The following is a 25,541-nucleotide window of genomic DNA, read 5'->3' as shown; positions in this document are numbered from 1 at the left end:
CAGCGTAGTAGCCCAGCTGTGAAGCAAGCTACACCGTCTGTGTATCTAATAACATTTTTTTACTGCATCTAACCCAGCCAATCATTTTGGGCTAGTAGCAGTGTCTCGTAGTCAGCGGAGTAGCCCATCTGAAGCAAACTGCACTGCCTTTGTATCTAATAACAATTTTTAACTGCATCTAGCCCAGGCAATACTTTGGGTCTAGTAGCAGTGTCTGCTAGTCAGCGGAGTAGCCCAGCTGTTAAGCAAGCTACACCACCTGTGCTTTGGACACTTAATTTTTTCAAAGGAAATGCTTTGGGCCCCCAGGACACTCAGTCAAGAGCATCGGGGAGGCGACCCAAGGCAAAGGGGCTGGGACTGGCGGTAGCACGCCTTGCGGCGGACCGCCATGCTCGATCCTTATAAAAGCTTTTTAACTGCAGCAGCTTTAGTGGACGCTACTAGAGCTGGCACCAGACTTGCCCTCCAATAGATCCTTGTAAAAGGATTTAAAGTGTACTCATTCAAATTACAGAGCCAATTTATATTACAGAGCTTAGACCTGCCTCCACCGCGGGGGGTCTCGACCCACCAGCGGACAAGCATCAGTATTGGGAGAGGGGGTTGGCCGTCAGGGTCCACCGCGGCTCTGGCACAAACCCGGCGATACGGAGGTCGCATGGACAGGAACGGCCTGGCCGTGTCGGCTTCACACTCCAGCGTAGTCCCTCTGCCCGCTCGCGCCCATAACCTCAAAGGGATGCGCAAGCGGCTTTTCTTCCCAGGGCTGTTGCCCGCCCAGCAGGAACGTGGGGGAGCTCAGGTCGGCCTTCCACTGTAGTCCCTTACCTCCCTCGCCCTCTTTCCTTCTTCCGTTCTCCATCTAACCCCTCGGCTCTGTGGTGTCCGCTCTCCCTCCAGCTCTCTCCTTCTCACAGGTGGACTACCGCGTGTATTCACACTGTGGCAAATCTTTTGGGCCCAGGCATAAGAAGTTGTTAAGGTAATGGATAATATGTGCCCCCTTAGAAATGTCCATGACGACCCATTCGAGGAAGCAACTAATCGCCTCAAATAGTGATATGGAGCAACCCAAGGGCAAACAGCGATCTATATAGTATGCTCCTTCCCAGAAGCAGCCGAGAGGTTGTAAGTAACCGGAACGCCCCCTCAATGTCTGTTTTGGCCATTAGGGTGCCCGTTCCCAACTTCTTGACCCGCCTGATTGCCTTGTCAAAGGAGGTACAGTATATACTACTGTACTTGGTTCTGCGACGATGTTGTCGTTTACCTGCCCCTTGGATATGACAAATGGTGGATTAGTCCGAATGTATTGAGTTCCGTTTTTGGCACGACTCCCAACGGGGATACCACTACGTCTTGTAAGGAAAGTGTTCTGAATGAAACCCCCATTCTACCCAAAGATATTTCTTTTTTTAATTTTCTTGTCACGACGTCTGGGTGTTGGTAGGGTGGGGTAGGGTGTTTTAGATTTTTACTCCAGCCTTTCTTGATTTTAGAAGGGCATGACATGCCTATATCTGTGTCTCCTCCTCCTTTTACTCCTCCACCTCTTTTCTTTTTGCATGACTATATGTACTTGTTACTTTTCCTTGTGTTAGTTGTGTCTTCTGAGCAGTTTGTCAGCTTTTGGACACCTTTTTGAAGGTGTTTTCTATGTGTTTTCTATATGTTTCTATGTGTTTTTGTTTGCCTGCCATTGGTTTTAACGGTGTTCGACGAACAGTTCGGCGAACATACTGGTGTTTGACGAACCGAACCCGAACACTACGGGGATGGCTCAACACTAGTAATAATCCCTCTGGAAAATGGTTTTCCCTTTGCTTGCTCCCCTACATGTATACCCTCGAGCATGTATACTTGCATGTAGGGGAGCAGGCCTTACTAGATATTGAGGTTTTGTAAAGTAATATACCGCTTGAGGATGGTATCAGAGGAGTAAGACATTTCTTGAAATCGACATCAATAGAGGGTAGCAGACATAATGACTTCATGGAGGACCCTCTAATATTCACTCTTAGGCTTTGTGTCCACTATGCGTTTTTTAAGCGTTTTCACAGCGGCAATTCCGCTGCAGAAACGCTTAAAAAACGCTTGGTAGAAGGTCTGCTATGTTCCCCAATGCTAATTCGCATGTGCTGTGCACATGCTGCGGAAATTTCAGCTGCGAATTATCATTGCGTAAAAATCCGCAACGAATTATCATTGCGGAAAAATCCGCAGCACTACCAATTATTCTGTATAATCGCGGCATTTTCGCCACCATTGACTTGCATTGAATCGCTTAATATCCGCATGACTACATGTGCACATGCGGATATCATGCAGACCCGAGTTCCATAGTACCTGTAAAAAAAAGAATTAAAATAAAAAATATACATTATACTTACCTTCTGATGGCCCCTGATCTCCATAGTGATGCATCCAGGCTCCCCAGCAGCCTGCAATGGTCTAAAAGGACCTGCCATAATGTAATTTAGTCATGTGACGGGTCACGCGACGGCTGACGTCGCCAGTCGCGTGATCTGTCACATGACTAAATGACGTCATGGAATGTCCTTTTACACAACTGCGAGACACCGGGAAGACCGGATGCATCGGATAAGGAGACCGGGAGCCATCGGAAGGTGAGTATAATTTTTTTTTTATTTTTTACCATTTTTATTCTTTTTTTTTTTTTTAACTAACTTGGTCACACTATATAAAATCCATGCCGGTTGCATGGATTTATATAGCGTGGTCAAGTTGTCAATCACTTTCCAAGTGATGCTAAAATCACTTGGAAAGCGCTTGAGAAAAGCATGCGAAATTGCATGATTAAAACGCTTCACTTACGCTTGTCCCTGGCAGGAAAAACACATGTAAAATCTGCATGCGTTTTTTCTGCCAGGGAGATGCAGAAACGCTCAAGAAAAATCTGGAGCATTTCTGTATCGTGGGCACTTAGCTTTACTCATAACTTCTTTCTTTTTGACAGGAAGTACTTCCCCCGAGCTCAGGGGTACTGCGATGGGGAGCCCCTGTGCCCCCTTGTATGATAACCTATTCCTGGGCTGGTGGGAGGAAATCACAATATTCCGGGATGATCAAGTGGTGGCATCCATATATTGGGGTAGAGTATAGATATATTGATGACATTTTTATCATCTGGTCGGGACGAGTGAACAATTTCTTGAATTTGTCAGGGAACTCAACATCAATAGAGTGGGCCTTAGATATACATCGCTGGTTAATTATTGTCAGTTGGCTTTCCTGGATATACTAATATAGAAAGAATGGGATGGGACCCTAGGAACACTCATCTATCATAAACCTGCAAACACTAATAAACTATTGAAGTGGGATATCCACCACCCCATCCCACTGAAAAAAGGAATATCCGAGGGCCAAATTTTATGGTTGAGAAGGAACTGTTCTAATGTCACAGATTTTAATATACGGGCAATAGACCTGAACACCAGATTCAGGAGAAAAGGGTGCCCACAGTACATTTTGGATTCCACACGATCATTTGCAGAAAAACGGGAGAGACAGACACTCCTCCATTCCAAACCAAGAGACCAAGAAAAGATGGGATAACACACGTAACAGGAACTTACGACAATCAGAGTGACCATATCTTTAATATCCTCAGAAAACACTAGTATATACTTGTGGACCTTTCGGGGTGCTGTGGGATCTACTCACACAATAACTTTGAGAAAGGGTCGTTAAATTAGGGACCATTTAGTGCATAGCTTCTTTAAAAAAAACTTGCACCCCAGGGGACTTGGCTAGTTAGAAGAATCTGCGGTTTCTTTAGATGTGGAAAATGTTTTACATTTACTTGGATGAGACCATGTAAATCGAGTTCCTCTATGGGTTAAACCTTTTTCCAGAGGGATTATTCCAACTGTAAAACCTCAGGACTTATATATATATATAGCCACATGCTCCTGCCCCCTAGATAATGTAGGCAAAACCAAGAAGGCGTTTAGGAGGAAGATGAACCATTTGGGGGATATACATCATAGTCGCGACACCCCATTAGCAAGACACATGAACATTGTACATCGAGGAGAAACCGGAGTCATCTCCTTTTGCATCATTGAGGTGGTTAAACCCAATGTGAGAGGAGGGGATCACAATAGAAGTATTCTCAAAAAGGAAAGTGACTGGATTGTTAGACTTGATTCACAAGCCCATAAGGGACTCAATGAGCAAATTTCCTATGCCTGGTTTGTGTGAATACAGCCCCATCCTGGATTACATTCTTGGATTTTTACTCTATTCATTGCTACTGAGTTCTCTGTGAATTGGGTTCACATATTGTTGTACTTCATCGAGATATCTGAGCTCCTATATCAGAATTATTTCTGATCAGTTATATCCCACATATACTATTAATAATTAACAAGTGTGGTGATCCTTGTGTAGCTCTAATTATATGAGTCAAATTTCATAGAATCATAGAATGTTAGAGTTAAAAGGGACCTCCAAGGTCATCTGGTCCCATGTCCTGCTCAATGCAGGATTCACTAAACTATCTCAGACAGATGTCTGTCCAGCCTCTGTTTGAAGACTGCCATTGAAGGAGAACTCACCACCTCTCATGGCAGCTAGTTCCACTCATTGATCACCCTCACTGTCAAAAAGTATTTTCTAATATCTAATCTGTATTTTCTCCCATTCAGTTTCATTCCATTGCTTCTCGTGTTTGCATGTGCAAATGTGAATAAAGCTGATCCCTCTACACTGTTACATCCCTTCAGATATTTGTAGACAGCTATTAAGTCTCCTCTCAGTCTTCTCTGTTGCAAGCTAAACATTCCCAGATCCTTTAACCGTTCCTCATAGGACATTGTTGTTAGACCGGTCACCATTCCAGTAGCTCTTCTCTGAACTTGCTCCAGTTTTTTCATGTCTTTTTTAGGATGTGGTGCCCAAAACTGTACTCAGTATTCCAGATAAGGTCTGACCAAAGAGGAGTAGAGGAGGATAATTACCAGGGCTGTGGAGTCGAAGTCGTGGAGTCAGAGCCCATTTTGGTAGAGTCGGTATAAAATGGACCGACTCCGACTCCTAAAATATATAATAAATTGGGTAAAGTAGTTCAATACACTTTGTGGGGAATATTTTTTCATAATAATTTGGGAAAGTTATGAAATGTCCTATTCCTGATCTAAGGGTCTAGACTTTTAGCTGAGATTAATCTGTGCTACAGTAAATTTATCACTTAAACATGAGCCATGTATGAGGGAGTCGTGGAGTCGGTGTCATGGAAATTGAGGAGTCGGAGTCAGAGGTTTGGCTTACCGACTCCACAGCCCTGATAATTACTTCACATGATCTAGACTGTATGTTTCTGTTAATGCAACCCAGAATTATGTTTGCCTTTTTTTTTGCTGCTGCATCACACTGTTGACTCATGTTCAGTCTGTGATCTATTAATATACCCAAGTCTTTTTCACACGTGCTGTTACTTGGCCCTATTCTTCCCATTGTGTATTTGCTTTTTTCATTTTTCTTGCCCCGATGTAGGACTTTGCATTTTTCCTTGTTAAAAAAACATTACTTTAGTTGCTACCCACAATTCCAGTGTGTTTAGATCTTTTTGAATGCTCTCCCTCTTCTCTAGTGTTAGCTATCCCACCTAGCTTTGTGTTATCAGCAAATTTAATCAGTTTATCCTTAATTCCTTCATCTAAATCATTGATAAAGATGTTGAACAACACAGGGCCAAGTACATGGCCTTGTGGTACCTTACTTGAGACATTCATCTAACTGGATGTTAAGCCATTTATGACCACTCTTTGGGTCCGATCACTAAGCCAGTTATGAATCCACCCAACAGTTGCCTTGTCCATTTCATAGTTGGTCATTTTTTCAATAAGTATGGTATGAGATCCTTTGTCAAATGCTTTGCTGAAGTCAAGATATAATATATCTACTGTGTTTCTCTGATCCACCCAGTCAGTGATTCTGTCATAGAAAAGGAAATTAGTTAGTCTGACATGACTTATTAGTTACAAACCCATGCTGGCTCTGGTTAATCACTTCATTCTCCTAAAGATACTTGCATACATGTCGTTTAATAATTTTTTCAAAGATCTTTCTTGATATAGAAGTAAGGCTCTCAGGCCTATAGTTCCCTGAGTCCACCTTCTTTCTTTTTTGAAGATCTGGACAATATTCACTCTTCTTCACTCTTCTCCAGTCTTCTGGGATTTCTCCTGTTCTCCATGAATTTTCAAAGATTATGGAGAGTGGTTTAATAATTTCTTATATCTCCTTCAGTACCCTAGAATGTAATTCATCTGGACCTGGAGACTTGAATTCATTTATGTTAGCTGAGTATTCCCTCACTATCTCTCTGTTTATAGATAGTGTGGATTCTTCTATTCCTTCTATAGTACTGAGAAGATCAATTGATGTTACATTTGCTTTCTTAGAGAACACAGAAGCAAAATAGGAATTTAAAAGTTTGGTCTTCTCAGCATTATTTTTTACCACTTTAGCATTTTCATCCTGTAAAAATCCTATAGCATCTTTGACTTTTGGATTTAGCCTATTAGGAATATACTGTGGTCAATCATCCCATAATTTTTTGAGTGATATAGTAGATTTACATGCCTATTGCATGATGGGAGGATGTGCAATACTTGTTTTTAGTCTCCCATGATACTGATCTCAGTATAGGACTTTCTATATTGGTGGAATGCAATCCAGATTCAGTATGTGCTCTGGCGTGAAACGCATGCTTGCAGACATGCGCAGTCGCAGATAGGAGAGTTTGATGCTCTCCAGCGTGAATCACACACGTCCGGTTATGCGCAATCGCAGACAGTGATGCAAGATGCACTCCGGCGTGGAATGATAACTACGGACATGCACTGTAAACGGGTACGAGTGGCGCGGTAGCAATCAGTTTCTTTGGTGTTTCAGTCTAAAGCGCGTCACTTCCGGACATGCATACTAGGGGATGGACATTATCACACCTCTAGCTCACGAGAAGTAGCGCAGGCGCAGTAAATTATTGTAGACAGACTCCATTCTATATATCCTATGACAATTCACATCTAGGAATGGGAATGGGTCTCCTAGTCTGGGTAGGGGTTTCTGATGAAGTGGGATATTTAAACATGGACACCTGGCTATTAGGCACACTATGCTGAACATCATGAATTAACATCCCTGTATCAAGCCTCAGGATGAACCTGTGTGTATATGTATATACAGTACAGACCAAAAGTTTGGACACACCTCCTCATTTAAAGATTTTTTTTGTATTTTCATGACTATGAAAATTGTACATTCACACTGAAGGCATCAAAACTATGAGTTGACACATGTGGAATTATATACTTAACAAAAAAGTGTGAAACAAGTGAAAATATGTCTTATATTCTAGGTTCTTCAAAGTAGCCACCTTTTGCTTTGATGACTGCTTTGCACACTCTTGGCATTCACTTGATGAGCTTCAAGAGGTAGTCACCGGAAATGGTCTTCCAACAATCTTGAAGGAGTTCCCAGAGATGCTTAGCACTTGTTGGCCCTTTTGCCTTCACTCTGTGGTCCAGCTCACCCCAAACCATCTCAATAGGGTTCAGGTCTGGTGACTGTGGAGGCCAGGTCATCTGGCGTAGCACCCCATCACTCGCCTTCTTGGTCAAATAGCCCATACACAGCCTGGAGGTGTGTTTGGGGTCATTGTCCTGTTGAAAAATAAATGGTGGTCCAACTAAACGCAAACCGGATGGAATAGCATGCCGCTGCAAGATGCTGTGGTAGCCATGCTGGTTCAGTATGCCTTCAATTTTGAATAAATCCCCAACAGTGTCACCAGTAAAGCACCCCCACACCATCACACCTCCTCCTCCATGCTTCACGGTGGGAACCAGGCATTTAGAGTCCATCCGTTCACCTTTTCTGCGTCGCACAAAGACACGGTGGTTGGCAACACAGATCTCAAATTTGGACTCATCAGACCAAAGCACAGATTTCCACTGGTCTAATGTCCATTCCTTGTGTTCTTTAGACCAAACAAGTCTCTGCTGCTTGTTGCCTGTCCTTAGCGGTGGTTTCCTAGCAGCTATTTTACCATGAAGGCCTGCTGCACAAAGGCTCCTCTTAACAGTTGTTGTAAAGATGTGTCTACTGCTAGAACTCTGTGTGGCATTGACCTGGTCTCTAATCTGAGCTGCTGTTAACCTGCGATTTCTGAGGCTGGTGACTTGGATAAACTTATCCTCAGAAGCTGCGGTGACTCTTGGTCTTCCTTTCTTGAGGCGGTCCTCAAGTGAGCCAGTTTCTTTGTAGTGCTTGATGGTTTTTGCAACTGCACTTGGGGACACTTTCAAAGTTTGCCCAATTTTTCGGACTGACTGACCTTCACTTCTTAAAGTATTGATGGCTACTCGTTTTTCTTTACTTAGCTGCTTTTTTCTTGCCATAATACAAATACTAACAGTCTATTCAGTAGGACTATCACCTGTGTATCCACCTGACTTCTGCACAACACAACTGATGGTCCCAACCTCATTTATAAGACAAGAAAAATCCCACTTATTAAACCTGACAGGGCAAACCTGTGAAGCGAAAACCATTTCTGGTGACTACCTCTTGAAGCTCATCAAGAGAATGCCAAGAGTGTGCGAAGCAGTCATCAAAGCAAAAGGTGGCTACTTTGAAGAACCTAGACTATAAGGCATATTTTCAGTTGTTTCACACTTTTTTGTTAAGTATATAATTCCACATGTGTTAATTCATTGTTTTGATGCCTTCAGGGTGAATGTCCAATTTTCATAGTCAAGAAAACACAGAAAAATCTTTAAATGATCTGTACTGTATATTAAATGGGTACTGCCAAATTACATAGACATCCAAAAAGACAAAGCGTATATAAACCCAATAGAGTAAAATGTAAATTTTTATTAATAGAACTTTACAAAGACAAAAATATATTAAAATTCAAGAGGAGGGAATACAAAACAGATTGACACCTCACCCAGTACAAATTAGAAATGGTACCCCTGAGTATGTCACAATTACAAAAATTCACGTGATATAAAAATAATAAATAATTATGGTGTAGCCAGGAAGTGGATACTGTAACATACCTGGCTGCGTCCTTGCATGGTGGTCCATCTCCCACTGTGCAAGAGGGCGCACTTGATCTCCAGTCCAGAATGTCTCTCTGGCTTCCCTCCATGCTGTCTGTTTGTGTCTGTTTCTGCTGCTTAAGGGCGGCGCCCGATCACTTCCTGCTTTTTGTACCTGCTGTGGGTCACACCCCTTGTGCGTCCTCAGCGTATTGCTGTCTGTCACCTGGTATATAGCTCAGCTGCTCCAATCAATCCCTGCCTGAGCATAGTGTTTCATTCAGTGTGTGCTTGCACTCTGAAGGTGCCAGGTCCCGTTCTGTGTTCTCTTGTCTGCCTATCCTGGAGGCTGTATTTCCAGGCCTGTCTGAACACGCTCCTAGCCTGTTCCTCCGCCTTCTAGGGGCGATTACCTAGACCCGCTCCTGTATCTTGTCTGTCCTGTCTGAACACGCTCCTAGCCTGTTCCTCCCGCCTTCTAGGGGCCGATTACCTAGACCCGCTCCTGTATCTTGTCTGTCCTGTCTGAACACGCTCCTTGCCTGTTCGTCCCGCCTCTCTGGGGGCAGTATTCCCAGACCCGCTCCTGTATCCCGCTGTAGTGTCGGTCTCCTCCGTACACTCAGTTCCAGTCTGAACTCTCTCCTATCCTTTACCTGTTTTGCCTCTATGTCCGTTCCCTTCCTTTTTCTGCAGAGTCTGAACTCGTACCTAACTCCTGCTTGTTGTCTCTGTACTCCCGTTCGTGAGTTTGTGGTCCACTCGCTACTTCACTGCAAGTACCCTGTGGGTATCTGGCTCTGCCTTTCTCTTCCTGTCTGTTCCGTGTGAACAGAGCCCTGTCCCCCCTGCTCCTAGCCTGCTCTGACTCCTTTGCTCACCGCTCTGGCGGTTCTAGCCTGCTCTGACTCCTTTTGCTCGCTGCTCCGGCAGCCTTGCTCCGCTCTTATCCTTTTGCTCCACTCTTGCTCACCGCTCCAGGCGGCCTCGTCCTGCTTTACTCTTGCTCACTGCTCTGGCAGTCTCGCTCAGCTCTGACCCTTTGCTCACCGCTCCTGGCGGCCTTGTCCTGCTCTACTCTTGCTCACCGCTCCTGGCGGCCTTGTCCTGCTCTACTCTTGCTCACCGCTCCAGGCGGCCTCGACCTGCTTTACTCTTGCTCACTGCTCCGGCAGTCTCGCTCAGCTCTGACCCTTTGCTCACCGCTACTGGCGGCCTTGTCCTGCTCTACTCTTGCTCACCGCTCCGGCAGTCTCGCTCAGCTCTGACCCATTGCTCACCGCTACTGGCGGCCTTGTCCTGCTCTACTCTTGCTCACCGCTCCAGGCGGCCTTGTCCTGCCTTGTTCTCGCTCACCTCTCTGGGCGGCCTCACTCTGCTGTGTTTGTCCGCCACATCTGTGGTTCTGTTCCTGAGTCCCAGTGTGTACTGGGTCCTATCCCGCCAGTGTCCCTACCTGCTAGTGCCTCCCTGTCTGCACTCTAGCTGTGCTTGCCTGTACCCCTCTGCCTGTATTGTTCCTGAGTCCCAGTGTGTACTGGGTCCTATCCCGCCAGTGTTCCTACATGCTAGTGCCTCCCTGGCTGCACTCTAGCCGTGCTTGCCTGTACCTGCATGCCTGCCTGCATACCAGTCGTGCCTGCCTACCAGTCGTGCCTGCCTATTCCCACCAGTCCGTGTGCCAGCCTACCAGTCTGTTCCTGTATTCCCCTGTGTGGGTCAACAGCCGTGTCCGGGGTCTGTCCTGGAGTAGCACCTGGTCCCTCCACTCGGTTCCTCCTTGGTGCACTGGCGTCGTATGCCGTCGTGCGACCCTGGTCGGATCGGGTGAATACCTAGTTACGCCCCTCCAGGCATTCACTCTCTGGCACGGTCCAGTGGAATCACTACAATCACACGCACACGCCGCTCAGCCCGGGCGTGTGCATTACAGATACTATATAACACGTGGTTCTATAACAACATATTCCTAGTACAATGAAATATATAAAAATTAATTAGACCCACAATGGTAACCGGTCAATAGATCATGCACTACTAGAGTAGTTTAAGTAACAAAAAAAACAGAATTAAATCTATAAGGAATATTAATAAATAAATGTTTATAATACAGCATATAAATAAATGCATAAAGTGCCTTGCGTGCAATAGACATACCAGCTAAAAAGCTGAAGGGGTTAGAAGAACTTCCATATAAATATATAAGAGCATAGATACATGTATAGGATTAGTACCTAGGATAGTCGCAGCCACTGGGTAAGTGGAAACCCCGACGCGCATTTTGCACCTGCTTCTTCCTGGGGGCGTGTGTTTTAGTCTGTGTTTGGAGGCATTAATAAGTAACTTATTGAACGTTGCCTCTGGCCCGGTCTAATAGACTTTCGTACATTGAAGGCCCAGACACCATTATTGGGCATTTAAGTATCATAGTAACTAGGCAGCCATATACTATTAAGTACTTGGAGAGGAGGGGCATTGAGCGGAACTCTGTCACACATTCTTAGATGCCATGTTTGCATTTGATAGCAGCAAGTGGTTAAACTGCCAGGGTTGGTGTAGCAGCCGTACCTGTACCATCCCTGCGGTGTACATCGGTTCTGGTGCTCAAAAGAGTTAATTTCTTTTAAAACAAATGTTTAACATGTGTCTTGTGCTTTTTGCATGTTTTTTTCTTTTTACAAGAATTGGAAATGTATGTGAAAAAGGAGATGATACCAAGGGGATTAAGGCTAAAAAAATGAGACATTTCAAACAGAGTGGAACTGCATCCTTAGCGATTGTTCACTGAAGTTGATGGGTTAATCCTGAAATATGAGGAGCTGGAACTTACTTTTTATTTCTGTTTTAGTTTTTGTATCCAATCCACATTGGAAAAATTTGTGCACAACAAGGATTTCATTAGCCATAATGACAAACTGAAAGCTAAATTAGCGAAGATGGAAGATTTTATTATGAACATCCACAAAATACATCTAATAGCATGCCAAAAAACGGAGGAAGGGGGCGCCACAAACACAAGAGGAAACAGATATATCACCCGGAACAGAAACCACCGCTATTAGAGCTAGCGATTTGGAATTTGACCAGTTTTGTGTTATCAGAGGAACAATTATCACTTTTAGCGAAAGTCCTAAGTTTTGCCCCTACCGATGAGTTTGATGTATTTAGAGCAATTTTGGCTGTTAATAGACTGGCGCGGACCCTTACTGTGAAATGTCATTGTGATAGCTCTGATAATGATGTTGAAAATATTACTGATGTTGTAACAGTTAATTCTGATATTACTCCTAACAAATCTTTTTCAGAACAAAAGGTGTTATTACAATTGAAATCATTGGAGAGGGAATCTATGAAGTCTGATACCTCTCTGAATAGTCTGTTTCATAGGGGAAATCCATCCTTTAATCCACTTCAGTCACGTTCCATGGTTTTAGACCACTTTCAGGATCTTATTGAAAAGGATTTGGTTTCTCTAAAAAAATGAAATCACTCATAAAGGAAATAAAAATAACAATCTAACTAGAAAAGAAAAAATTGCCCTGAAGGAACTCAAAACTAATATGGATTTGACAGCAGACAAGAGGTTCACAATAGTGGTATTACATTCTATTTAACTCAAGCTCAATTTGATTGATTTAAGAAACAAGAAACACGGATGTGTATTTGGAACTAACCCAAGACCTCAATATGGAATTATATATATTGCTACAAGAAGGTTTGAGTACAGGAGCCTTGGATAAAAAAAACTGGCGGAACAGCTCTATGTGGAACAACCTTTCATACCTATATATCATTAATTTCCTAAGATCCACAAAAACATATTTCCACCACCACTCAGATCAATAGTAGCGGGCTTAGGTTCTATGGGAGAGAGACTGGGTGTGTGGATAGATTTCTATCTTCAACCACTAGTGCACTAAATTCCCAGCTACATTAGGGACTCTAAATTTGTGGCTACTGTATTTGAAGATTTTTCTATAGCAAGAAAATTCTCACTGGCTATCATACGATGTTATACACACGTGGTCAAAATTATTGGTACCCCTCATTTAATGAAAGAGAAAACCCACAATGGTCACAGAAATACCGTAACTTGAATTTGACAAAAGTAATAATAAATTAAAAATCTATGAAAATGAACAAATGAAAGGCAGACATTGCTTTTCTGCTTCCACAGAATTTTGAAAAAAAATAAACTCTTGAAATAGGCCTGGACAGAAATGATGGTACCCCTGAAAATAATGTGACAAAAGGGACATGTTAAATCAAGTTGTGTCCACTAATTAGCATCACTGGTTTCTACAATCTTGTAATCAGTTAGTGGGCCTGTATATAGGGCTACAGATACTCACTGTGCTGTTTGGTGACATGGTGTTCAAAAAAAGAACACTTTCCCTACTGTGAAACATGGGGGAGGCTGTTATGTTCTGGGGCTGCTTTGCTGCATCTGGCACAGGGTGTCTTGAATCTGTGCAGGGTACAATGAAATCTCAAGACTATCAAGGGATTTTAGAGAGAAATGTGCTGCCCAGTGTCAGAAAGTTTGTTCTCAGTCGCAGGTCATGGGTCTTGCAACAGGATAATGACCCAAAACACACAGCTAAAAACACCCAAGAATGGCTACGAGGAAAACATTGGACTATTCTGAAGTGGCTTCTATGAGCCCTGCCCCAAATCCTATTGAGCACCTTTGGAAAGAGCTGAACCATGCCGTCTGGAAAAGGCAACCTTCAAACACGAGACAACTGGAGCAGTTTGCTCATGAGGAGAGGCCAAAATACCTGTCGAAAGGTGCAGGAGTCTCATTGACCGTTACAGGAATCGTTTGATTGCAGTGATTGCCTCAAAAGGTTGTTCAACAAAATATTAAGTTAAGAAGAACCATCATTTCTGTCCAGGCCTATTTCATGAGGTTAATTTTTTTTTAAATTCTGTGGTAGCAGAAAAGCAATGCCTGACTTTCATTTGTTCATTTTCAGAGATTTTTAATTTATTACTTTTGTCAGATTCAAGTTATTTCTGTGACCATTGTGGGTTTTTCTTTCATTAACCCCTTCATGACCGGTCAATATGGCCATGTGAGGGCTTATTTTTTGGGAGACGAGTTGTACTTTTAAACGTCATTACTAGTTTGACCCTATCGTGTACTGGAAAACGGGGAAAAAAATTCCAAGTGCGGTGAAATTGCAAAAAAAAATGCAATTCCACAGTTGTTGTGTTTTTTGTTTTTTTTTGTTTGTTTTTTCCTTTCCACATTCACTAAATGCTAATACTGACCTGCCATTCTTATTCCCCAGGTCATTATGAGTTCGTAGACACTAAATATGTATAGGTTCTTTTTTATTTAAGTGGTGAAAAAAAATTCCCCCAGAAAATGGTGCAATTTTCCGAGACCCGTAGCATCTCCATTTTTAGGGATCTGGGGCCGGGCGAGGGCTTATTTTTTGACTGACGTTTTTATTGATACCATTTTGGGGTAGATCCGATGTTTTGATCGCCCATAATTGCATTTTATTGCAATGTTGCGGTGACCAAAAAACCATAATTCTGGTGTTCGGAATTTTTTTCTTGTTACGCCGTTTACCGATCGGATTAATTATTTTTTTAGATTGATATATCGGGCGATTCTGAATGCGGCGATACCAAATATGTGTGTGGGGGGTTTATTTTTTATTTTATTTTGAATGGGGCAAAAGGGGGGGTGATTTAAACTTTTATATTTTTAAAACATTTTTTTTACACTTTTTGCTTGCTTCTATAATCTCCATAGGAGACTATAAGCAGCAAAGGTCTGATTGCCTCTGCTACATAGAGGCGATGAGCAGATCACCTCTATGTAGCAGAAATGCTCCTGTGCTATTAGCGCCGACCACTAAGTGGCGCTCATAGCAATCTTTTCATGACAACCACTGGGGTCTGCTGCAGACCCCGGGTTGCCATGCCCACCCATCAGTGACCTGTGATCACATGACGGGGCCACTGATGGGCGGGGTAAGTGACACACTTCTGGCGCGGCCCTGTTAAATGCCGCTGTCAGAGATTGACAGCGGCATTTAACTGGTTAACAGCCGCTGGTGGATCGCGATTCCACCCGAGGCTGTTGCGGGCACATGTCAGCTGTAAGAATCAGGGGGGGTGATGGCCTGGGGCTTACTAATATGCCCCATGCCAGTAAGGGGTTAAACGAGGGGTGCTAACAATTTTGACCACATGTGTAGCTCTATATTCATCCATACCACACAGTGTAGCATTAGCTAGCCTGAGCTATCACTTGGATACCTATAGCACGTATACAATAGAAATAAAAGATTTCATTATCCTGTCAGTTAAATTTCTTCTGGATCATAATTATTTCTGCTTTGACAATCAATTTTTTTTTTTTTTTTTTTTACAAAGGAGGGGAGTAAGTATGGGCAGCAAATTTTCACGTCCAATGGGAGGAGCAACACATTTACCATGAGAGCAATATTTATAGCCCAAAAAATCATATGGTACGGTCGATTTATCGACGACCTCCTCCTGATGAGGGGAGGCACACAGGAGGAGGCGTTGAAATTTGCACAAAATCTCAACAACAATGATTTCAATTTGAGATTCACACTTTGTTTTGAAACCGCATAAAACACTGTACATGGAAATTTTGGTATCAAATAACTCCTGTCTTTGTGTTCTTACAAACAAGCTTTTATAAATGCCTCAAACTTCTGAGTGTGAATCAGACCTGAGATCTAACGTGATAGAAGATGACAGTCCGGTGAAGACGGGAAACATATAGACGGCCAGCGGTGATGTAGTCAATGAAGGACTCTGGCCAAATATGTATCTAGAGCCGTAGTAGATGAAGATGTTGTCCTCATCATGAAGTAGTTATTTCTCATGTTACGTGTAATGAATATCTCCTGCAGTATTGCTAATGCCGATTCCAGTGTTGGTAAATGAGACGAGAATTAGCAATAAGGAAGATGAGTCTATGAGAAAGGAATTCACTTGCAGATTCTGAGGAAGAAACTGCTTGTTGTCTGTGGCCTAAAATGTATAGGCTTTATTAGTAGAAGAAAACTAGATACTGTAAAACATAAATCTCCTCAAATGTTTCCCTTATTATCTCCTGTAATTGTATTATTACACAGGGTTTTTATGACGTTACATCTGCTCAACTTCTCATTCAGGTCTCTATAATATCGGATCATCTTAGTGACTATCTTCTATAGAAGAGAATTTTCCTGAATTACGCATCAAAGATGAATATGGACACAGACAAGATGGCAGAGAAGATATTACACCTCACCCTAGAGATTCTCTTCCGGCTTACTCGAGAGGTGAGAGATTCTGATGATGTCACATTACATCATTCTTATGTATGGAAATAACAGATGGACAGAACTGGAGAGGTGAGGACTCTGGAAATGTCTGGAGTGAGATTTATTAATGTGTCTCTCCATAACCAGGATTACACAGTAGTGAAGAAGACCTCTAGTGAGCGCTGTCAGGACCCTATGTCTGAGGAATGGGGAAGAACCCTGAGCCCAATCACGGAGCTTCCACCTCACCCCCTGATATATGAGGACATCAATGACCAGAAGATCCTAGATCTCACCTACAAGATGATTGAGCTGCTGACTGGAGAGGTGACACTGCTAGGAATGAGGAATGCTGGGACATTTTATAGTAAAGCTATGAAGGGATTGGGGGGATAACTCTATCATTGTATGTGTCAGGTTCCTATAAGATGTCAGGATGTCGCTGTCTATTTCTCCATGGAGGAGTGGGAGTATTTAGAAGAACACAAAGATCTGTATAAGGAGGTCAAGATGGAGGTACCCCAGCCCCTCACATCACCAGGTAATAGACAGGACTGAATACACACGGCCTATAATTGTCTATATGTAAAGAATGAATTCAGTCCCTGTATGTGTTTCCTCCAGATCTATCCAGTAACAGGACAACACCAGAGAGATGTCCCCGTCCTCTTCTTCCACAGGACTGTAAACAAGAAGATCCCAATGTTCCTCAGGATCATCAGGTAGATGGAGAGAAGGTGTCATGAGATCTCCCCTATGATGTGTAGACGGCTGTGAAGGTCTTGTGTTCGGTCTTGTTTTATCCACCAGAATTATATGGTTTATACTTGTGTAATGAGAACGGTGGAGATGGCTGGATTAGAGCTGATCGTTAGTGATGAGCGAGTGTATTCGTTACTATTCGCACGAATAGTACGGTATTCGGGTTACTTGTTATATTGCTAGTATTTGTGTACTCGCCTCGCTATATTCGAATGTCCCGCCCTGCAGTATTGGTGCCTCCTTTGCGGCCACTAAACATGCTGGGCTTCATAACCAATCACAGTAATGCTTCAGACATCTTGGTTGTGGCATTACTGTGATTGACTGGCCACGGAGCGTCATAGGGTCTATTTAAGCCCTGTCGTCGCCATTTTGTGCACATTGCGTCTGGAACCTGCATTCTATAAGCATAGGGAGAGATTGCTGAGCTGCTAGGGAGAGTGTTTAGGCCTCTTGATAAAACAAAAGCCATTTTAAGGGCTACCTGCAATGTATACTAGTTCTGTGTTTAAAGGAGCCGCTCACTAGCTCCATAATACCATCAAAAAAATAGCTCTTTTCAGAGCTGAAGACACACAACAAAGTCAGAGTACAAGGAGGGAGAGATTGTGTATTAGGTAGGGAGTCTATTAGCTAGTGTTCTTCCAGTGTCCATATTAAAACAGCTCTTGTCAGAGGCAAAGCAATATTTTTCCAGCACACACAGAAGTAGCATTTTGTGATGCCTTCTTTTTTTTTTTTCTTAGCACCGGTCTATTTTTCCTGCTGTTTTAGGGGTCAGAGCCTACCTTCTGTCCATATTAGTCCACTTAAAGTGTTTTGTGCCCTACACAAAGCAGTAGTCCAAACATTTTCTACTGCCTGCTACATAGCATGCACCAGGCCATTTTAGCCACTATTTTGGCTGTGACAGCTAGCTTGGCTTGTGCCATCAACATCTGAAATTCTGTCAACAAAACCCAAAATGTCCTAAAAGACTGTTGTTAATGGACGTGTCAGTGGTGCGCGAGAAGGCACTCAGTCTGTGTCAGGTCAGAAGAAGCTTGATGCATCCACTATATTCCTGGAAAAATTTCCCGGTCTGGAATGTAAACGTGTGTGGAAGCCACAAGAGCGAGAGCAGATTCTGTCTTGGATAGAAGACAAGGCCTCTACGCATTTGTCAAGTAACAACAAATCTTCCACGACCACACAGTCTACTGTGGATACACAGAAGGCTGGCCCATCCAATCCTGAAGCTGGTTCTCCTTCCTCCAACCATTATCAGTCACAGGAGACATATGACCCCAAGCTTGGCCACTCCGAGGATCTGTTTGGTACGTATCCTTTGGTTGGCTCTGGACTATCACTGTGCAGCATTGAAGAGGAACAAGAGGAGGTGGCGTGCATTGATGCTTATGTATTTGAGGACCTATGGCCAGAAGAAAGACGCTTGGCGGAACATCAATTTTTGTCTCCAGAAGTAGAGGCTGATGATGATGAGACACAGTTGCTATCAGTTCAGCCTACAATGTCAACTGGGAAGGAGGATGAGATGGAAGACCAGGTAGTCGATGATGAGTCCACTGATCCGACCTGGACCGTTGGCATGCATAGCCATGACAGCAACTCAGAGGAAGATGGATATGTAGCACCAACACAGGCAGGAGTCGTGGTTTGCCCAGAGTGAGAACTGGGTCAGCTGTTCCCAAGAGCACCCCCGCTGTGTGCCAAGTCAGGGCAAGGGGGCGTTCAGCTGCTGTGTAGAATTTTTTTTTCTGAAAGTCCTTCAGAGAAAAACATTGTAGGCTGTAGCATCTGCCATACCAAGTTGAGCAGAGGCCAGGGCAAAGGCAACCTACATGCTCACCATCCAAAGCTCAAGTTTGATGCTTGCAAACCTATTCAGGAGACATAAATACAAAACAAAAGACGACAGCCCACCACCTGGATATAGGAGTACTACCGGACTAAGGCACCCTGAAGGAAAAGACCCTCCAGAGACTGGCCGCCCTCCGGGCAGCCTGTCTTTCATACTCCAGAGAACGTACCTTCACCAGGTCACCTACGATGTTCCTACAAACTTCATCTGCACTTAGGATTTTACTCTGTGTCGAAACTAAAACTCGTGCATTCCACGTGAAATACCTGACCACTACACTTAGTATAAAGTGGTTCGGTCCCTTCTCCCAAGGTCTCCGAACGCTCCATAGGCCCACCCGGCATAGGACAGAGTAGCCAGCCAATGGAAGCTCCCACCCTGTTGTACACCTCTGTATTAAAGGGACAATGAAGCACGAAGTGCTCCATGCTTTCCAGCATGTTAGCACAAGCCTCACGGGGGCAATTTCTGTCCTCTGAGCGCCTGTACTTCAAATTGCCCCTTACACACAGCTTACCTTGGAAGCAGCGCCAAGTCAAGTCCCAGTACTTGGGGATCCTGCTGGAATTTAACAAACTCAACCCAACCTCCAGATCCCGACTTGGGCAGTTCTTGAGGACCAATGGACTCTGAAAATGAGAAAGCAAGACCCTCCTATCGAGGAGTTTCCTCGGGAGGGACCTCACGTCCTACATTCCCAGACCTCACCGGTGGATCATTTTCAGAACTGGGGTAACATAAGCCTGGAGATGCCCATGCAGTGTGCGAAGATCTTTCAATCTTCCCCCTGAAGATTGATGGCTGAAACCATCCCTTGCAGGATAATACCCATGGAGGAGCCCTCTCCTTCCAGAGGTTTGCCACATTAACTTTCAAGAAGGTGTTCACTAGGAACACGACGGGGTTCACCATATCTAACCACCCTAGTCTCCTCGTGCAGTAAGTGACCTCCCGCTTGACTAGGTTCAGTCTATTCCCCCATAACATCTGGAAGAACAGACTGTAGACCCATGTCCAGAGAGGCTCTGACAAGACACAGACGCTGCCCAGGTACTTTAGCAAGGGGAGCAGGAAAGCTTTGCACAGGCCAACCCTTTCCATCAGGCTCAAAAACCAACCCTTCCATTGGTCCACTCTTTGGGCGACACCTTTGATTCTGCCTTCTCAGTTTTTCATGGGGTAATCACCCTGGCCGAATTCAGTGCCCAGGACTTTGGCGTGTTCTTGGGGTTCGGGGAGGGTGTCCGGAAGATCAAACCCGGGATCTCCACCTCCCAGCCAGAGACTTTCACACTTATCCTGGTTGACCTTGGACCCGGATGCCTCCGAGTAGCGCTCCACTTCTGAGATCACCACCATTGTTTCTTCGCAAGAGGAGGCAAAGACTGTGACATCGTCCGCGTAGGCCACTACCCTCAAGATAGCCTCCGGCGCAGCCCTGCCCATCCGCACCCCTGCCAACGATCCACAATCGATCCTTCTGAGGAAGGGATCATTTGCAAAGGCATAAAGCAAAGGGCTAAGAGGACTGCCCTGACGGACATCAGATCCTACCCTGAAAGGTTGTCCAAGCCACCAATTTGTTTCAATTGACATCTCTCATGTTGGAGCCATGATTCATGTCAGTCCACTTGGTGCAACAGCTCTCCAAAGTGTGATCACTCCTTTTTAGATGCAGACTAATGAGGAGATCTAATTTGATGCAGGTGTTAGTTTTGGAAATGAAAATTTACAGGGTGATTCCATATTTTTTTCCTCAGAATTGAGTGATTCTATAATTTTTTTCCCTCTGCTTGGTCTGAAAAAAATTACCCTTACTGAGTACTACATTTTTAATCTTGATTTCTTTTAGTGTTTCTTAAAGCCCTAAAGTTGCCATTTGAAATTACTTTAGTTTTGTGCCATGTCTGTGATCTGCTTTTTTTCAAGAACATTAAACAACTGAATGAACATCCTCCGAGCCCGGTGATTCCATAATTTTTGCCAGGCGTTGTACAATGGAATCATTTAAGAGGGCCGTTGTAGATCAGTTGCTGAAAACCTCACCCTCAGATAATGCTGGTGGCAGAGTTACCAGCTCTTTTCAACACCAAGGGATAATGGGGAGAGACACGAACACCAGCTCCAACGGAGGTGGGGGAAAAATGTGCCCAAATTGGGCAATTTTCAATAAGCCAGCAAAACAGCAAGGGCTATCTGTGCCTATAAAAATGCCCAGGAGGGATAATGGTCAAGGGTTACTTTAAGTGACCTTACGTGTGTCCTTTCTGATGCTTCAGTTCCCTCTAATTATTGGGTGTCTACTCTGAACACTTGGCCCGACCTCTCCTTATATGCCTTGGAGGTGCTGGCCTGCCCGGCTGCTAGTGTGGTGTCTGAGCGTGTTTTCAGTTCCGCTGGGGATATCATCACTGATAGGCGCACACGCCTCTCTACGGAAAATGCAGACAGACTTACTCTGATTAAATTCAACAAGGACTGGATATCTCCACTGTTTGTAATCCCTCCAGATGACTGCAAGCCAACCTAAATTCACCAAAAATGCAGATTCATGCTACTGCTCTTAACGTCACCCCCTTCCCATAAAAACAAGATTCCTTCCTTCGTCAACCATGACTCAGCCCATAGGGCTAATTTTTACAAACTATGCATATTGTGCAGTGGGCAAACCAGGACAGTATTCCTACTCCCGCCTAACTACTATTTGTGATTGGCGACCCTTGGGATGGTGGCTTCCTGCGTCAACCATGGCTCAGCCCATTGGGCTAATTTTTACAAACCCTATGCACATTGTGCAGTGGACAAATCTATAATGTACAGTGGTCCTACCAAACTAATATTTGTCATTGGAGTTTGTGCCACATTGTGACTGAGATAGGGAATACATATTCAATAGAAATGTACTGTCAGTCAACCTATTTGACAAAAAATATGCCTGGCTTGTGCCACATGGTGACTGAGATAGGGGATACATATTCAATAGAAATTTACACCGACTGTTGATGACCGACTGATGGCCCTCTGAAAATTTGAATTGAGGGCCACAACTACTACAGTACTCCATCGTAGATAATGTTTGACAAGGGAGGCCCTTGTCAAGGAATCTCCCTGCACTTATGACACAGCCCCCCAGGAGTAATTTTTGGAAGTACGATGCACATTCTGCACTGGACCAAGTAGTACAATATCAACAAGTCTTCTCTTCCTATATAATCTGGGGAATATTGACAATCAAAATTTCGGAGCCATTTGGAGAAGCTTCATCAACTCATCCTGGAGGGGATCACCATATATCCTTTGTCCATTGACTTGCACAAGTGATATATTTGGGCTCGTTATCCAGTTAACTAGTGCAGCTTTATTTTTCCGGTTCACTGAGTTCAGCCATACCTGAGGATCGCAGGCCGTACTCACTGCTACCTTCTAGTACTGCATGTCTCTTGGCTTTTTTCTCTGTAGTCTCTGCCCCTAAATGAGTTAAATAATACAGTGAGGGCCCTACAATATGAGTAAGTGAGGGCACTCTCAGATGTACACGAGGGACCTCCAAAATCTCTAGAGGAGGGCACTTCAACATGTATGTTACAGGGCCACACAAGGGCTCTCACAAAACTCAGCTTTCCTGCCTACTGCAAGGCCTCTGAAAATTTGAATTTAGGGCTGAAGTATCACATGGTGGTGGTGGAGGAGGGTCAAGCCCAACGCTACAATGGGCACATTGTAAACTGCTATTGAATGTGTATTCCACTATCTGAGTGTCAATGATGGAGGGACCGCCCAAATGTCTAAGTAACAGCTGTCCCTCCAAATCGCATGTTACAGAGCCACCTGAGGCCTCTCAGGTCAAAGATCTACATACATACTGGTGAATTCTAGCTGTGCTTGTAGAGTGCTGGGGAATAGCGAACTGAAAAATGATTTATGACAGAGGGACCTACAAAATGTATAAGTCAGGGCCCTCCCAATTGTAAAAAGCGAAAAAAAGCCACAGCAGTATGTGTGAACAAAGGCTAAAAGGGATATTTTTTGGGCTTCACTGGTTTATTTAGCCTTATATACAAGTGATTGTGCAGGAAAAACTGTTTCTTAACCTTTTTGGCATGTTAAATGCAATTTAGGTTAGGTTTGGTAGTTGTTCTCGTGTGTCTGTAAAAGTGGCGTAATACTGCAACAAACTTATTCCCAGAAACCATATGTGAGTCAGAAATCATGCAGGCACATTCTCCAGGCTCTTCCCATTCTGTTTCATCACTTTCCCATCCATTTCAGCCTTTTCCTCAGGTCCCCAGACCCCTTTTTAGGGTCTAGCAGAAAATTACTCGCATTTCCCATTAACTTACATTGTACTCGCTATTCGGAACGAATACGCGATTATTACAAAGTACTCGTTACGGGTATAGCGATTACGAATATTACGGTGCTCGCTCATCACTACTGATCATAGATGTGACTTCTCCATCTGTCTGTGACTTTTATAATATTTCTTTCAGGGTGAAGATCTGACCCATATTAATACTACAGAGACAAATGTGAGGGGTGATGAGCGGTGTAAAGAGGAGATTCCTACATATGACTACCCAGGTGAGTAGCGACCACTAAATGCAGAGAAGTCACAGATTCTTCTCAGACACAGGCTGTGGATGGTTTACCGGTCATGTAGTCCAGCTGGATCACAATTGTGTAATCACCATTTTGCATCTAGACCAAAACATTGTCCTCCACCAAAAACTGTTCAAATGACTTTGGACATTGAAACTCCTTTTCTATAGAACTTACAACCTGGAAGATCCAACTACCAACTGAAATTAGAACACCCTGACTCTTACCTGTCCAGATCTGTAAACTACCAATCCAAATGACAGCATATGTAGAAAGTGCTGACAAGTTAGAAAATCACTTGAAGAAAAATATATTATGATGGGCCTGTGAGAGAAAGTGGAGGGTAATGATGCTGTTGGCTTCCTAGAACCCTGATATCTTATTGGATGAATCCACCTTCTCTTCCTTCTGTGCTGCTGAATGTCCTCATATGGTCCCTACAAGACCAGGTCCAGTCTTTCTGGGCAAACTTCACTTTTATGATCGACAACATTAAATGTGCAGTGAGGCCAAGTGTGAATTTCTGTATAATAACAACAGAGTTTCCCTTTACCCTGACTTTTCAATTTCTTTTTAAACCAAATTACTTCAAATAGATAAAGTATACAAAAAACATTACACCTGTGCCATGATATATCTCTAAGCTGTGCGTGGCTGATGGCTGTAATATACATTTATTCACGCCTGCAGGAGATGTGTTGGCATGGCTCGAGCCCTGGTTTCATGGATTCACTCCACGTCATAAATAATATTATCGATCCTAAAGAATTTAGATGCAATTTATCTTAAAATGGGGAGCACTAATACTTTCTCTACTCTTCTGGTCTGGACTCATAGTAGCTCCAACGGTCCACGATAAATGAGTGCGACTCCGGTTTAGTGTTGGAGTCCCCCCTCCAAACATACATTCTTGTTGGGGATGTAACGTGTTTTTTTTTATTCTGTCTTTTTTTTTTTACAAGTTCATTCTGTATGATAGTTTGATTGTGGTGGGATTGGCCTGCCCCACTTAACTCTGTAATTCCCTGGTAGTCTTTCAAAAAAGGTCTCCATTTCCTCTTCCAAATGCCTGAGTTCTAAATTTAAGACACCTCAGCTCTGCACTATTATAAAAAGTTCTCATTAAATGTATATTTCTTTTTGAGACTCATTTGACATAAAATATTGGCCCTTACTATAGTTTAAATTGCCAGGAGCTACGAAGAAACATACTCTAATTATCCCAGAGAGGTTTCACCACTAGTTACTCTTTTTTTCTTTTTTTTTTTTTTGATGTTTTCATTAGATGTGTTATTGTCTATAGTCAAAGTTTTGCCCATCACCCTTTAACCCCTCTACATGGATCTGTACTTACACAAAGACCCCTAGGCTTGGGCTATGGTGTTTCCTGCTGTTCTGCGGTGTGAGATGACAAGAAGAATAGTCAGGTTGCCGGATCAGAACCAGGAGGGCAGAGAAAATACAGAATCAGAAGACACAATAGTAGTCAGTAAACGGGCTGGGATCACAAGAAGAAACTAAGAAGAAAATACACAACACAGGAGCTGAACACAGAGGACCTAACCAGCGGAGAACAAGGCTGTATCTGGCAGCTACCGGCATTATGCATGAGCTTTAGTAGGGTGCGGTGCTTTCCATTTGAGTTAAGTAGGGAGCAGATTTGACTTTGAAAGAGCGGATTTTGCTGGATTGATTTATGGAAGCCATGTTGCTTTTCAAGAGTTTTTGAGCCACTAATGATGTGGAAACCTCTGTTTTTCCGTTGACAGATGATGGACCTGAGTGGAGGCTTGTTTTTTGTGATATGAGTAGAAATTTTTATTGGTATAATTTTCACATATTTGATATTTGGGAGGCAGAATGAACAAACAGTTGAACACCAAACTCTACTGGTTCATGCTATGAGGTTTTCTATTAGACTGTCAACTGTCATTG

At 43.5% G+C, this 25,541-nt stretch overlaps 1 protein-coding gene across 1 annotated transcript in view; it reads left to right on the top strand.

Annotated features, from left to right (window-relative positions):
• Positions 1 to 25,541, top strand: part of LOC141191592 (uncharacterized) — a 37,241-nt gene that overhangs the window by 7,860 nt on the left and 3,840 nt on the right. Inside the window, exons 2-6 of the mRNA XM_073661522.1 lie at positions 16,253 to 16,402; positions 16,532 to 16,711; positions 16,802 to 16,925; positions 17,009 to 17,106; positions 23,498 to 23,588. Coding sequence (XP_073517623.1) covers positions 16,325 to 16,402; positions 16,532 to 16,711; positions 16,802 to 16,925; positions 17,009 to 17,106; positions 23,498 to 23,588 — 571 coding nt within the window. The 5' untranslated portion in view covers positions 16,253 to 16,324. The remainder of the gene's footprint in view (positions 1 to 16,252; positions 16,403 to 16,531; positions 16,712 to 16,801; positions 16,926 to 17,008; positions 17,107 to 23,497; positions 23,589 to 25,541) is intronic.

This window comes from Phyllobates terribilis, unplaced genomic scaffold (genome assembly GCF_046119375.1).
Source record: "Phyllobates terribilis strain yellow unplaced genomic scaffold, ASM4611937v1 Scaffold_47__1_contigs__length_9908305, whole genome shotgun sequence".
Classification (NCBI taxonomy): domain Eukaryota; kingdom Metazoa; phylum Chordata; class Amphibia; order Anura; family Dendrobatidae; genus Phyllobates; species Phyllobates terribilis.
The sequence above is the reverse complement of the archived record's forward strand: the minus strand, read 5'-3'. Positions and strand labels throughout refer to the sequence as shown.